The sequence below is a fragment of the Micrasema longulum genome, unplaced genomic scaffold (assembly GCF_059751315.1).
Source record: "Micrasema longulum isolate JH-2025_06_02 unplaced genomic scaffold, ASM5975131v1 h1tg000076l, whole genome shotgun sequence".
Lineage (NCBI taxonomy): Eukaryota > Metazoa > Arthropoda > Insecta > Trichoptera > Brachycentridae > Micrasema > Micrasema longulum.
This window is the reverse complement of record NW_028277283.1, coordinates 1,244,512-1,259,635: the sequence shown is the minus strand read 5'-3', so window position 1 is coordinate 1,259,635 and position 15,124 is coordinate 1,244,512. Positions and strand designations below refer to the sequence as shown.

The 15,124-nt window shown below is 32.0% G+C and overlaps 1 protein-coding gene across 1 annotated transcript in view; it reads left to right on the top strand.

The window, feature by feature from the left end:
- LOC148284930 (DNA-binding protein D-ETS-4-like) overlaps positions 1-15,124 on the top strand; it is a 69,666-nt gene that overhangs the window by 22,626 nt on the left and 31,916 nt on the right. The window contains 1 exon segment of the mRNA XM_088232988.1: positions 6,037-7,144. Coding sequence (XP_088089114.1) covers positions 6,037-7,144 — 1,108 coding nt within the window.

Below are 15,124 nucleotides of genomic sequence, written 5' to 3'. Positions count from 1 at the left end.
AATTTATTTAAAAATAAATAAATACTGATCCTTTCTGGCTGTGATACGATCCCACTTGCTATTTAACGATGCTTGCACTTACACACACCTAAACACTTACTCCCACATATTCCGTATTGCGTCATATAAAAAAATTCTGAACGAAAATAGATATTTGTTTTGTGAGCCCATCTGCTTATTCAACGCGTGTGAAAATGAGTTATTTTTTTATTGAACTTTCAACGCCTATAATAATTATAGACAAAAAAAAACAGATAAGTAAGCTGAGAGCTGCACAACAAACATGAGAAAAATCTTTGTTTAATTGACTGTTCCTTTAACGGAGATGGAGAATCTTTTTGAGATGGGAATAAAGAAGCCTAGGCATTTTATTATTTTTTATATTAAATATAGTTAAGTACATCAAATGATACGCGTTTTTTTTTTCTATTACAATCTATTTTTATATATTAAGTTAATCTAAAAAATGTAATTTTCCAAAAAAGACTAGCTCTTCTGCTTACTCTGTTATAGTTATTTAGTCTTTTGAAGTTATATAAATTTAAATATACATGAGAAAAAAAATATATATATACACAAAATGAAGAAAAAAACTGAAAATAATAATACAGTAATACTAATTACGATAGGAAGATTTGTACCGCTTATGACATGTTATTGGTTATTTTAAGTTATAACTTTACACACTAACATTCACCATTATGTCCATGCTTAAACATCTAGTGACCGACCAAAACAAGATTTTCAGCCAAAACCGAAACTTGTTTATTTATTCATATTTTTTTTCCATTATAAACTATGTTTTATATTATAATAAAAATAATGTGACCTCACTGGGTTAATATACTTATTTAAATAGAAAGTCACATAAAAAAACCAAAATTAGGTGTTTTTATTGATAAACCCTACGAGTTCTTTAAAATAAGTGTTCAATAAAATGCACAATGAAATGAAAGGCATACATTTGAAAAGTAAATCAGTTAATTTTTACTTTTTGGTTCGTTGTTATGTTTTACACATAATTTATATGAAAATTTGTTACAACAGAGAGGGAAAACATTTTTGAGAAGGGAATATGCAAGTCTATGCATTTACAGGGCTTATGACCTGCCATTGGGTGGTTTAAGTAGCCACTTTACACATTGTGTAATGTTTACCATTCTGCCTATATTCCCTTCTCAAAAATGTTTTCCCTCTCTGGTGCAACAAATTATGATCTAAAAACTCCCATATTTTTAACATTATTTAAGTTAAAAATCAGAAAATTTTTGAGGGGAAGATTCACCTGATGAAAATATTTTTCTGTACTTCTTAGACCAGTTGGTTTCATAAACAATACCCTGGGGTTGAAATTCAGTTTTGGCCTATAGAAATTTGGACAAACTCAAAAAGTTGTAAAATAATTTATCATTGTGATGATTTGTTTTCTGTTTTATTGATTCTGTTTGTACGGTTATTTGAAAAATAAAATTAAACTTAACTTACCATAGTTTGGTATTAGAACTTATAATTTAATATCAGAACTAATAATTTGATATTGATCTATTCTTGCTAGCTGCCATACGTTTCATATGCTTTATGACAATAGTGTGGGGTAGCATGACAGGAAATTGCGTTAAACCTTTATTGATGTGTGTGAGATTCATCTGCCTGAATTATTTCACCTACTAGGGCTTGCCTGAAAATGTTTTTCAATTTCCCTATTTCTTAGACAGTTGTTTTTTTTTTGTAATTTATTTATTATTTTTTTTATATATTTGACTTTTTGTACATTATGTTTTTTGTCAATTGGCGGGCTTATTGCCAAATGGCAATTTCTTCCAACGAACCAATAAAATAAAAAAAATATTTTTATAATTCAAGTAACAGAACATATTCAATGGAAAAAAATATATTAAAAAGCTCAAGATATATAAAAATAGAAATAAACGTGTTTGTTTATAAATTAACTTAAATCAAAACTATTACTCAATGAAAAAAAGGAACAAAGAGGAAAAAGGGGCAAAGAGGAAAAAGGAAAGGGGGAGAGATTAATGAAGAGAAAGGAGATGTTTCTTCAGACGTGATTTAAACAGAGATAATGTAGTAACATCTTTGATGGTAGTAGGTTGAATGCTGTCGAAATGCGATCCCTCAGGCGAATGTGTGGTAAAACGATGTATGATAGGTGCACAAATGTCGAGATCCGTAAAGTGTGTAAGGCTGAGACATGCATTATTAACAGAATCAAGAAAGGGGCGCTGCGTTGGTTTGGACATGTAGAGCGAATGGACAGCGAAAGAACGGCTAAAAGGATCTACGATGCAAATGTTGATGGATGCAGAAAACTAGGAAGACCGAGAAAGACATGGCACGATCAAGTCCATCAAATACTTGAAGATGGACATGTCAAAAGTAGGAATAATCGGCGTGCGTGCATAAGAAGATGTATGAATGTAGAGGAAGCGAGGTCTGTATGCCAAGATAGAGTGTTATGGCGTTCTATCCTCTCTGCCTATCCCTACGGGGAAACGGCGTGATGGTTTGTTGTTGTTGTTGTGTATCTTTGATGGTGGATGGGAGATGATTTCACAGTCAAGCTGCATGGACACTATATGAGTTAGAGAAGAATGAGGAATTGTGGATGGGTATTAAGAGAGTGCCTTGAGAATTAGAACGAAGAGGTAAACCAACTGATGGGCGTTGAAATTTTTCACGCAGGTATATAGGAGCGTTAGTACTATGAATTACATTGAACAGAAGTGAGAGGAAGTGATAGTCTACAAACATTCGGCCATACTTTTTAATACTTTTGTTCCCATAGAACACACATCTTTATCGTGTTGATACAAACATTTGTTTATATTTGCAAAAGCAAACAGGTATAGGTATAATGTCACCTATAGATAACAAACTTGCGTGGTTTTGGTTAAGTCCTTATCTTAAAATTATCAGTGAAAGTTTTATCGCGGATGAAATACGGTTTTATAGTTATCCAATATGCGGTAGTAAAATTATGTAAAGAAGCGTATTTAATCAAACCAACTAAAAAACACCTCATTTGTTTATTAACGCGTCTCAAAAAAAGTTTTTCTTGTATGCTCAGAGCACGCTTATATCAGTCTTACGCTTCAGGTGCTAGTCCAGGAATAGAGAAGTATTTGAATATTTTTTTGAATGTAAACCTACGGATTCATTAAACAAAATTATTAAACATTCTATCGTTAGTGATAATAATTTTAATATCTTTTGTAAAAGATGTCTGAGTCTTTTGTTTAGTATTGTCTGGTAGTTTATTGTATAATTTCAGTATATGGTTTATTAGTCTCGACTGTCCTTGTCTCGTTTTAGAATGTTGTTCATGATATTGTTCTAATATTCTCGTATTGTGTCCAAGTTGAGTACATTTTTTAAAAGTTTTAGTTCTTCGTCTACAAATATATATTAGTGGCTAATAGGAAAATATTACATGCTACTAATACCAATAAAATTATATAAAATGGATGTAGAATAATGAATTTTCTTTTCGAAATCAATATGGATATTGTGGATAATTTTTTTCATACATAAATGTAAAAAAAATAATTTAATAAAAATACGTTGTTATAAAAACACGACGTGATCGGTATTGATAGTTGTGACGTCAAGATTCGTGATAATATTCTAAACCAATTTCGATGTCCAGGAACAAATAAACATGAATCGTGACGTATTAGGGGCGTGGCCAAGGGAATGACAGTTTTTGCGGGAATTCAAAATTACAATTTTAAAAATATTCTTTATGTTACTAATAATAAGCAAAATTATTTTTTTTACTGGACAGTATTTCTAGACTTTCATTACTTAAAAAATATTTGAAAATAAAGCGATATATCCCTATTTACGAACAAATTTTAAAGATTATAGTTGAAAGCGTTTACTTATCTTTGATTGGTTTGTTTAAAGAGTTCATTCGTTGCTGTAAGATAAGGGAGGTCATAACTTACTAATTTCAATATTTTATGTCAAATATAATTTACATCGACCCTGCCAGGAATCGAACTTGGGGCCTCGAGCATGGTTGGTGAACGCGCCAGGATTTTTTTTCTGAGCATAGCTGTCAAGTCGAAAACACTTGTCCAGGGTTCTGATTTTATTTCACACGGCAAAAACTTCTTGAAAAAAATAAGTGTAAAAAAGTCATCTTCATGTTAAACTATGTGTTTAGAAAAATGGTGTGTTTATGCACTTAAAGTCTATTTTGTGTCGCAATCGGCAACGGCAATCGGCCATGTCGCAATGCACTATGATTTAACGATGTGAGTCCACGACAGAATCGCGTGGAATTTTTAAAAGCAGCCAGTGGCTGGAAATTTTATTTCTTCACTCCGTGAGTTATATTTCCTCAGCAAAGAAGTAATTAAAATATACGCAAAACATTATTTTAATACGGCGTTTCTCATGCTTTGTTTTGGAGAAAAATAAATCCTTGTCCGGACGTGACTAAAAGAACGTCTGGAAGGACAGAAACAATAAGGAAAAAAGAACCTTTTATTCCCAGTCTCATCTTAAACGATGCACCCCTTCAACACGGCTTTTTTTACAAGTGTCAACGGCTTGATAACGATTTATTCAGTCTAAGCTGCAACACTTGCACCGCGTGAGAACCCGAACAAAACATGTGACAAGTCCCTGTCTCCCAATTTCGACCCGAGAATTGTACTCCGCGGAGGGAATTTTAATGTCCTCTGACGTCATTAGCGTCGTGACGCACGTTGTTTTCACAACGAAATGTTCTTATTAATACATGCGGTTAGATTAATCTTCCTTATTTTAATTGTAGGTACTTTATTCGTTTCATATACATTATGTTCTGTTTTTAAAAATGTTGATCGCTTGAGGTTAAAAACGTGATCTTTTTTTAAATTTTCGACGAAAAATAACACGTTTAGTTTTACACTGGTAGAGGACATATGTACTTACTCAGCCTTTTTCTTGAGTCCAACAAAGGCCTCCCGATTGGACCTCCACACTTAAGAGTATGATGTATATACTCTAAGTCTCTACGATTCCCTGTCAGCCGCCACCCTTTGCCACCTTAGACCTGCAACCTAACACGTGTTGGAAAGATTACAATAGGAAGTTTGCAGAGTTATCTTCGATTGTGTATAAAGTAAAAATTGAAGATAACTGTTAACTTCTCATTGTAATACAGGCCGGTCTGGGGACTTCCTACTTTTCTACATTCTGTCTTGGCCTTCAGTCCATCACTTTTTTCGTCCATCTACCATCCGACACCCGAGAAATATGTACGAGTAGATGGCATTGTGTTATAATTTTGCTCATTCTTTATAGAACCGAATATCTCTGCTGTTTTTTCGTTAATCTGTTAGTGCCTGTCGGTGAACCACGTAAACATAAAAATTTCTCTAAATGTTATGAAATATTTGTGTATAACCACTTACCGACTTTTCAATGTCTACCGGTTTCGAGACGTACCCGTCTCTTCGTCAGGACACCAATTAAACCAACATGCAAACCAATATGCAAAACCCACTATTCACCTTCACCATAGTTGTTGCACAAAAATATAAAACCAACACGACATGCATTTTAATAAGCGCATGCACTGATTAGGACAAACATGCACTAATTTAGAAAATATTCTGTTGTTTGAGAAATAAATGAAAAAAGTAAAGGCGTGTACGTCTCGAAACCGGTAGTCGGTAATTGGTTTAATACAAATAGTTAATAACATTTAGTAAAATGTTTGACCACAAAGTGAATGCTTTAAATATTAATACAAATTTCGTTTGTGTTAGTAAGCACACTAGAATATTTTACTTTAAAACGTTCTGTCACGCACCTATAAGTAAATTTTATTAAAGATTCGAATATACTGTGCACTACATAATTTGGATTGATTTTTTATTATGATAATCGGAGGATGAAAAAAATACGGGTTCATTCAATTGTGTTTTACGACGCCACGTTAAGATTCTGTAAAAGTACATTTAAAAAGGTTTATTTAGGTACTGATATGAGCGAGAGTGCAAACTAACTTGTTTTTTTTTACAGATGCCCCAGACGGTTCCCTCGGCAGGCCAGTCCCCGCCCAGTACGCCCTACACCTTCACAGCGGACAGCTTCGACCTGTCGCTGCTGTCCCCCGACGGAGAGGTCCCCGTGTCCCCCCCCTCCCTGCGGCACCTCGTCACGCTGCTCGGGGACCCTACCACCGAGCCCATGTTCGGAGCCTGCGACGAGGACGACTGCATCAAGAACAAGGACTCGAACCTTCAGGACTTTGACTTCCCGACGACCATACTGGAGGACAACATTCCGCAGCTGAAGTCCATGCCGGCATTCAAGACCGAGCCACAAAGATCGAACCTGTATCAAAACGATCCCAACACTCTACTGTTTGAGCAGTTCCACAACTTTGGGTACCAATCTCCCGTATACCCTACTCCATCCCCCTCGTCGGACGAAGGCTCGATTCCAACGTTCAGTATTCAGCCTTGCTCTCCGTACGATACATCAAATTTATCGTACTCTTCTCCGAATTCCTACTCACCGTATCTCACCATCAAGCAAGAACCTAATAATCTCCTTTCCCCGGGATATTCCGGAAGCTCTCCTTACCCTCATTCCCCAGCGAGTACCTGTACTTCATATTCCAACCACTCTTCTCCGCATTACAACCAGCCCGTTTCCCCATCTCAGTTCTCGTCCACGGTGATAAAGGACGAAGCAGCCATTGATATAGAAGAGTTTTTGAAAGAAAATCAAATCCTGCAAGACTCTATATATTCGCACCAGAAGGCTCAATCTGAGAATCAAGCCCAACCCACTTACGAGAATCTGGTGGTTCCTAAAACAGAACCATTCGCAAAACCCATTGATCACCAGCTTTTACGTGAAGTTTTGCAAGACACGTCATTTCAGAAGAAATACAATTTAAGACCTTTGAACTTGGATATCTTGACGTCAAGTTTTACTCCATTTACAAACTTGACAGTGAAGATGGAAGAACCCGATGGAATGAGTTCATCAAGTGATACGCTGATGACTTCATGCAGCAGTGTATTAGCGAGAGAGAAGATTGAACCAGTGTTATCTTTGGCTATCGAACAGATGAGGAAAGATGTAGACAACACATGTTCAGCACTAGGCATTTCTCCAGGTAAGAAAATATTTTTTCTTCAACAATATTAATTTATTGATTTATTTTCGTAACATCTTAAAAACTATTATAAACTTCTAATTAAATTATAAAACATTATTTAAATATATCAATAGTAGTTTTTTTTTATTGATTTAAAATATTTTAAGGCTACGTTAAGGCTACGGTAACTCATCGTTTAAAGCCTTGTATAATGAGTTTTGAGTATTTTTCTCCGCATTGAAAATCTTATCTTTTTTATCTCTAGTTTAGTAAAATTTGATTAAATTTTACTGTGATTTAACCAATGAAAAATTTAAAAAAAAAATGTTATTTTACTGTAATTTAACCCCTTGATTATTTTATGAATGAAAATTGGAACATTATATTATATTTTAATTGTCGCTTTGCTGTGAGAAAGACAATTTATTTATGTATCTTTCAACGTTTGAAGATATAATATGTTTTAAGTTTTATTCTGTAGAGTTTTAATGTTTTTATTTCTCCCGTATTAACATGAGGATGTCCAAACAAATGTAGAAATTTTAATTAAATCCGAATGAATAATTCGATTAAAATTTAACGACCTATTAACGCAACGCTTAAAATGGATTAATTGAAATATATTTGATACAGTTAAAGAGTAAAAATTTGATTAATAACCTAAATATTAGATCCAAAATCGAAAATTTACCTTTCGTAATTAGTAGCTAGTCCAAATAATAAAATTCGGTAGCAGAGTTTACGGGCGGCGGCGGTGACAAACCTAGAGTATCAAAAGTGGCGTGCGTGACGAATTCTTATTTCTTAACATTTAAATTCATGTATTCAGCCACATTTAACAATTCTAAGAAATAAACTTACTTATTCAATTGGTCACGTCTCCGCTGCTAAAAGCGCTCGATTTGTATTTATTTAAGGTGTTAATGATTTTGCGACACACAATAATTGCATGATTATATTGGAAGATGTTAACTCACGTTCTTGAAATTCTCCTTACAGCCTGAGAGCTGTTTGATTATAAGCTTCAACTAAATAGCAATGCAAAACAAAGTTATTCTTATATTCAAAAACAGCTTTTTAGAAGCTATTTCTCTCTATTACTGAGAAAAATAGTGAAGATATCATTTAATCAAATTAAAACGCTTAATATTTTGAATAGTTACCTACTTAACAACATTCTAAGTTGATTGCGGAAAGATACGTACCTTCGTAATTTAAAAAAATCTACTTTGTAAATACAGGCTCTTTTTAGCTGGAATACGAAATACGAAGTTATCGAAATAATCGTGATTATTATATCGATGACTGAAAATATAACTTTGGAAACTAAGAATACTTCCACTTAACCGTTACATTGAAATTTACGTTTAAAAATACTGTCTTTTGAAATTGACTAAGACAGATGTAATAAGAAACATGTAGGGCATTAGTTTCACATGCTCGTCGCCTTTGGGTTTTGAATATTTGAGTCCACTTGAAGAGATGGCAGAAGCGTGAAACAAATTCACAATTCTTCGCCGAACGATCGGTCGCTATGTCGCTAATGGTGGCCCGAACACCAGTCGACAGAATACAAAACCAGTATGGAGATAATATATTAGCAATCAACATGGACTTTGTAGAAAAGAAACAAGATTTAAAAAACTACTTTTTTAACAGTTTTATTTGCCATAGAGATTGATTAAACAATATTTACATCGCTACTTTAAAAAATATGTTTTTGAAACTAAGAAACTGAATGATTTAAAAATAAGTTTTTTAAAAATATATTTTGATCTATAGCTATGAAAGAGGGTTCTACAATCAAATGAAATTTTAAAAATGTGTTTAAAGAAAAATATAATACATAACAGACTATAGAGCCGTTTCTACGTAGGGTACGCAGAGAGGATAAAACCCTACGTCACCCTGTCTTTGCAAACAGATCTAGCTTCTTCTGCATTTATTTATTTTTATTATTTTTTATTTTTTATTTATTAAGGAAAAACAACAGTTGTTACATAAGAATACAAAATTTAAAAAAATAGTACATACATCCAGTTAAAGTTTTTCACAAATATAATGAGAAAACATGTTACATAGTAAAGAGAAAAATAATATATTATAAAAGACATGAGAAAAAAAAGAGCTCTTGAGAAGGTTAAGGGATGAGGAAATAGAGTGGTAGAGGATTTATACAAACATCATGCACGTTCACCGATTATTCCGATTTTTATTTTTTATTTTATTAATTTTTCACGCCCATAAGGAAGTTATATAAAACATGAGTATATAAACAACATTAAATTTTAAAAATACAATATTAAGCAATAAAAGATAGAACAGTGTTTAGAAGTAAAGTTGGTATAAAAAAAGAAGATGAGTCTATAAACAACATAAATTTAAAAAAATACAATATAAAGAAATAAAAGATAGGAATAGTGTTAAGAAGTATAGTTGGTTTTAAAACAAAAATAAAAAGAAGAGTGTAAAAACAACAGAAATTAAAAAAAAAAACAATATAAACAATAAAATAAAGAACTGTTTAGAAGTACAGTTAATGTTAATTTTTTTTTTTTTTTAAATAAGCTAGATATTAAAAATGAAAAAAAATAGATAAACAAATAAACGACAAACATTTCAAAGAAATGCAGTTTAAAGGTTTAAAAAAGCTAGGTACATAATGTTATAAAATACGATATAAACAAAATAATAAGAATGCTCATTTAAGCATTTCTTGGATTTGGTCATGCCTTTCTCGGTCTTCCTCGTTTTCTACATTCATAAAATTTTGCATTGTAAATCTTTTTAGTCGTTTTGTTTCCAAAATAATAAAAATAATAGGAATATAATACACGCATGCTTAAAATTTGGTATTAACTTTGTAACACTTGTGGTGAATAATTTCATGCTATTTCGAATAATACATTAGGCTCGGTAAATCTTAGGAATTCTAGGCGCTATATAACATAATCTGAGAATGCAGAATGTGTGGCGAGATGATTGTAGAGAGCAGTTTGAAGTCAGTACTAGTCAGTGAAGCTGTTGTATAGCCAAGACCTTGCCGCGAGCACAGCCTTCTGACGTCATCGTATACAGTTCTGTCAATGATCTCTCTCGTACCACTTCCGAGTGGTGAAATTCCCTCTCGAAATACAGGTATGTGGGATACTGTACACAACCGATGAATTTAGTATTGTGAATAAATAATTATGTTATAAAAGTATAAATTTCACTCGTATCTGCTGAAAACATAAGCTAATTAAAAAAATATCGCACCTTCGATTAAATACAGTCATAACTAAGTAGTATTCGCATTTTAATTTCGCTAAACAATCACAATGAAAATCGGTTATTAGGTTTAGCAATCAAAAAAACAAAATAATGAAAAAAGTTTTTAAAACTGAATTGTATGCGAAAAGATCCTAAAATTGGATCCCTTAAAAAATGTGGTTTAAAAAAATATTTTCATCATCAAAAAAAGGAATCAATTAATCTGTCCGAAAAAATGAAAAAGTTTCGGAATTATAAAAGTTCATTTACATGGTACGGAGTTGAAATCTGAAATAATCGCAAAAGCATTTATAATGCTAAGGGAATAATAACGAATGCTAATAAAATTAAACAAAAATAGCAATAATTGCCACTACCAACTCTGTACAAGTACACTTGCCCATTATTCATAATCTCAATTGAGTGTATCATTCAACACCACGTGAAAATAATATTAACGGTTTACCGAAACAAACGAATCGCTACGTAGGTGTCCATTTTATGGTTAATCCACTGTGAATATCGATACATAAAGCATATAAATATTTATCAAATTATACGCCCAGCAATGAAAGTAGTCCATCAACCAACGATCAAAGAATCCACTCACTCGTAGGAAGAATGTTGAAGCATGGAGTAAAAATGTCGTGTTAGATTGACGGAGAAAATCCTAAATGATATGAAATGGTTCGCCTCTTTTTTAGTGAAAATCTCCGATTCGAACAGGTGTGCGGTGCGGTGCGCGGAAATATTATTTATAACTCTCGGGAAATTTTAGAAATTCAATGTAAAATTTTTGAATCTATCAACAAGTATTATAAATTATGTGTTTAGAAAATAACAAGAAATTTATTTTTAAAAAGTACTCATTTGGACAACAACCTAAAACGTTTTAAATGCTTTTTGTAAATAGACAAAGAATATCGCAAAAACGTAATTAAAATATTTTGCATGAAATGACAAAATCGCCTTTATTGTGAAAAATAATAACGCTCCAGTAAGTGCAAATATTTATTTTTAATTGTAAAAAAATACCTAAGTACAGATGAATTTCCATAATGTCTTCAATATTAAAAACATGATCATGCTGAAATTTATTCTAACAGCGAGGGAAAACATTTCTGAAGGGAAGTTTAGCAAATTACAAATAAGACCTGTCATTGGTTGGTTAACATACTGCGTAACAATTACCATTTTGCCTATGTTTAAGCATTCAAATTTCCTCAACTCTTAATTCTATTGACTCTTGTGAATTAAAAGAGCTGAAACCTTTCTTTTTGTGGGTCAGATTCATCTGGCTGAATTCATTTATTCATCAGGCAACGCATGAAAATACTTCCAATTATTATACTTCTTTTTATACCAGTGAGTTTGATCAACAGTATTTTGAGTATGGCCGAATGTTTAAAGTAGTCTTGTCAAAAAATATTTGTTCATACCATAAACATTTTTGACATAATCGTGTACTTAAAAATATTTAATTTATTGCTTTTTCAAATCTTGATATTTCCATATATTGTACCTATTGTGAAAAATATGACGCAGCTATTAATTACAATATTATACTAGCGTTAAATTCTCGTTAGTGATTCAGAACTTAAAATTACTCAACAGAACTAAGTTTCCAACATTTCTCAACTCACCTATTTGTAAGCGTCCAGTGAAATTATTTTACAATAATAATTACAAAAATACGATAATAATTACAAAAACACAATTGAATTATACGAAAAAGTCACAAGTTTTGTCCCGCTCGTTTTCTGGTTCGATTTCAAACACATTTACTTTAAAATATCTATTTATAAACATGGTAGGCGAACGTGCGAACACTACACTACGACGTGTCTCCACTAGATTTCCTTATTCAGGATTTTTATTTTTTAAAAATAGCCATAGAGTCGAAAGCACTCAACCAGGATTCTGGTTCTATTTCACACAGAGAGATTCGATTCCTGAGAGTGTCGAAATAAAATGTATATTTTAAAGGTGGTTCTACACCGCAATCATCCACGTTACTAGAATGCAACCTGAAACGTAAGGCGGATTACTTTACCTTCGTGTAACAGATGATCTATATACGTTGCCTTAAGTACCTTATGCACTATCGGGAGCGGACAGGGGGTATGATGATGATTTATTTGTACATTTGTTTTTTTACTGTAATATTACAGTTCCTGTACTGGCATAATACTCCTTAGCATGTACAGTCAACCCTCGTAGAACACAGTATTCTTCTAATGCGGTTTCCATATAACGCGAAACGAAAATTGCGAACAACTCTCCTAGAATGCGGTTTCCATATTCGTTTTCGTACTATTTTTTCATATCATTTCGTTTTTCGTACAAGACCACATTCCAACAACGTAAATGACTTGAAAAGTGTATCAATTCCGTTCATATGCACGTTCTTCGATTGGAAAGCACACATGTCATTTATATCTGGAGCCGTTTGAATTAGCTTCTGTTGTTTGGAATTATCTCTACACAATATATATACTACAACTAGATAGGATACATAATAGATTCTTTTAACTTCTGGATGGTAAATCTCACTCTTACTTTGCCTCGTACGAAGACTCTTCTTCCTTTCATAGTTTAACTTCACTTACTAAACGTAGAAGCATTTCTGATCTGTCTTTTCTCTTCAAAATTTAAAACAATTTTGTCGATAGTCATTATCTCTTAGAGCGTATTTTAATAAACTGTCTCGTAAAGTGAACACGACAAGTTTTGAAAAAAAAATCCATTGCCCAAAAAAAATGTGTTCATAACTCGTTTATTTATTATGACTGCAACAAATTTAACATACTTTGTCCCAATTTAGATATTTTTAATGCAACGTTTTTCAGTGTTCTTAATTATGTTCATGTTATTATCATATCAAAATTTGAATCGGTCAACTATATTATAAAAATCCCTCTCCTCCACTCTTCCACTCCACTTCTTCTTGCCGTCTCCATTTTTTTTGTCAAACTTTGTTTTGTGCGAATCATTCATTCATTGGAATAATGATATACATTGTAGTTTTCTATGCCAAATCTTTCATAAATACATGAATTAAAATAACGCATCTTTTTTTTTTATAATGTTCAATATTAATTAACTTTTTAAAATAGACAATAATAAGATTTAGTTGGGTAATAGGCGCAATATTATTTTTATATAAGGTTTTATGAAGTAGAGTTACATAATTAAAATGACTAAAATGCAGCATTCAGCTATTACATAACAAAAATAGTGTTATGAAATTAGCATTTTAGTAAAAAAAAATCAGTCCGCATTAAAAACTACGTTAAGTTTAACACTTTCACATCTAAAGTGGTGGTGAAAGTTTTAAACCTAAAGTATGTTTTGTTGCCGAGTTCAGAAATTGTAATTGACACATTTTAACATGAATCACGGAGAATCTCTTTTATTTTATTATGTAAAGGGCGTATATGTTTATTTACTAAATAATACACATATGCAGTTCCAAAAAGGTAAAATTAGTCTTAAGGTGAAATTCGATGTCTCAAAAAAAAACTTTGTTTTTCAAAGAATCCTTAATACGCAAATAATATTTTTAAAATGTATAATTTCAGAATGCACAAACATAATATTACCGCAACGGAGGCATAAAAATGAAGGTGTAACAAAAAAGCATCAAGATGCATTAATTAATGTAAGTCTCTCTAATGCAGTTCTCGTGATTAAGAATTAACTTGGTAAAGTTTTTTCCCACGTCAAGCATAAGAGGTCGTTTCGTTTTTGTATTTTTTGCCTCAATATGTTTCATTTATGTAAAAATTGTTTTGTTTATGAAACAAATTAAAAAAAAAAACAAAATAATGTTATTTATTTCATCTGTTTTCAATCACTATGCAAACACCGTTTTAATCTTAGAAAAATAATTCGCGACTGTGAATTATTACTCCGAGGTATTAAATACACTATGCTGAGGAACGTATTCAATCTGTGATTAAATGATGCGTCGGTAAAAGTTTCAATACTTTTTTCTAAATACCGAAATTTCAATAGTATATAAAATAAGCATTTTTATGTACGATTTGTACCAGTTATTTTAGGTAGGCTCTGTAACAAAGGAGGTCTTATCGGTCCATTGCGCTAATTTATATACAAGAGTAAATCTTCATTCAGTATTATGGAGTCACGGAGGAAAATACAACACGCGAGAAAAAAAGTACGCGTGTAATCGAAGCAGTTCGTTACCCTATATTATCATCTATTTTGTATGCTTCACAATGTAGCCAATGTAGAAAAAAATAATACATGTAAATTATTAATGAATTTAATTATTAGAATCACGACGGGCATTCTTATTATTTATTTAATTTTAAATAAAATTAAAAAAAGTTATAGGGCATAATTACATTAAAAAATAACAAAGCCAATAAAACTACTCCACAAATAAGAATCGGTAGGTGTATAATAAAAATAAATTATGCTATGTTTTTTAGGGCCATACCACAAAATTTCAGAGGAGCATTTGTCGTGATATATTTTTAAAAGCATTCTTACGAATTTTTTAATTAAAAAAAAAAAGATTACAAATTTATCTGATTAACGTAACTATACGCACCGAACGCTGACTAGAGAAGCGGTTCGGTTCGAGAGGGGTTGGGGTTTGTGGAAGGGATGCTAGTCCGATACGTAAAGGATTTTATACATTTTCAAATCGTTTTAATATTTTTTTGCATAAAAAAAGAGTTTTAGAAAAAAAAGTCAAAGGGTTTTTTAAAAATATGA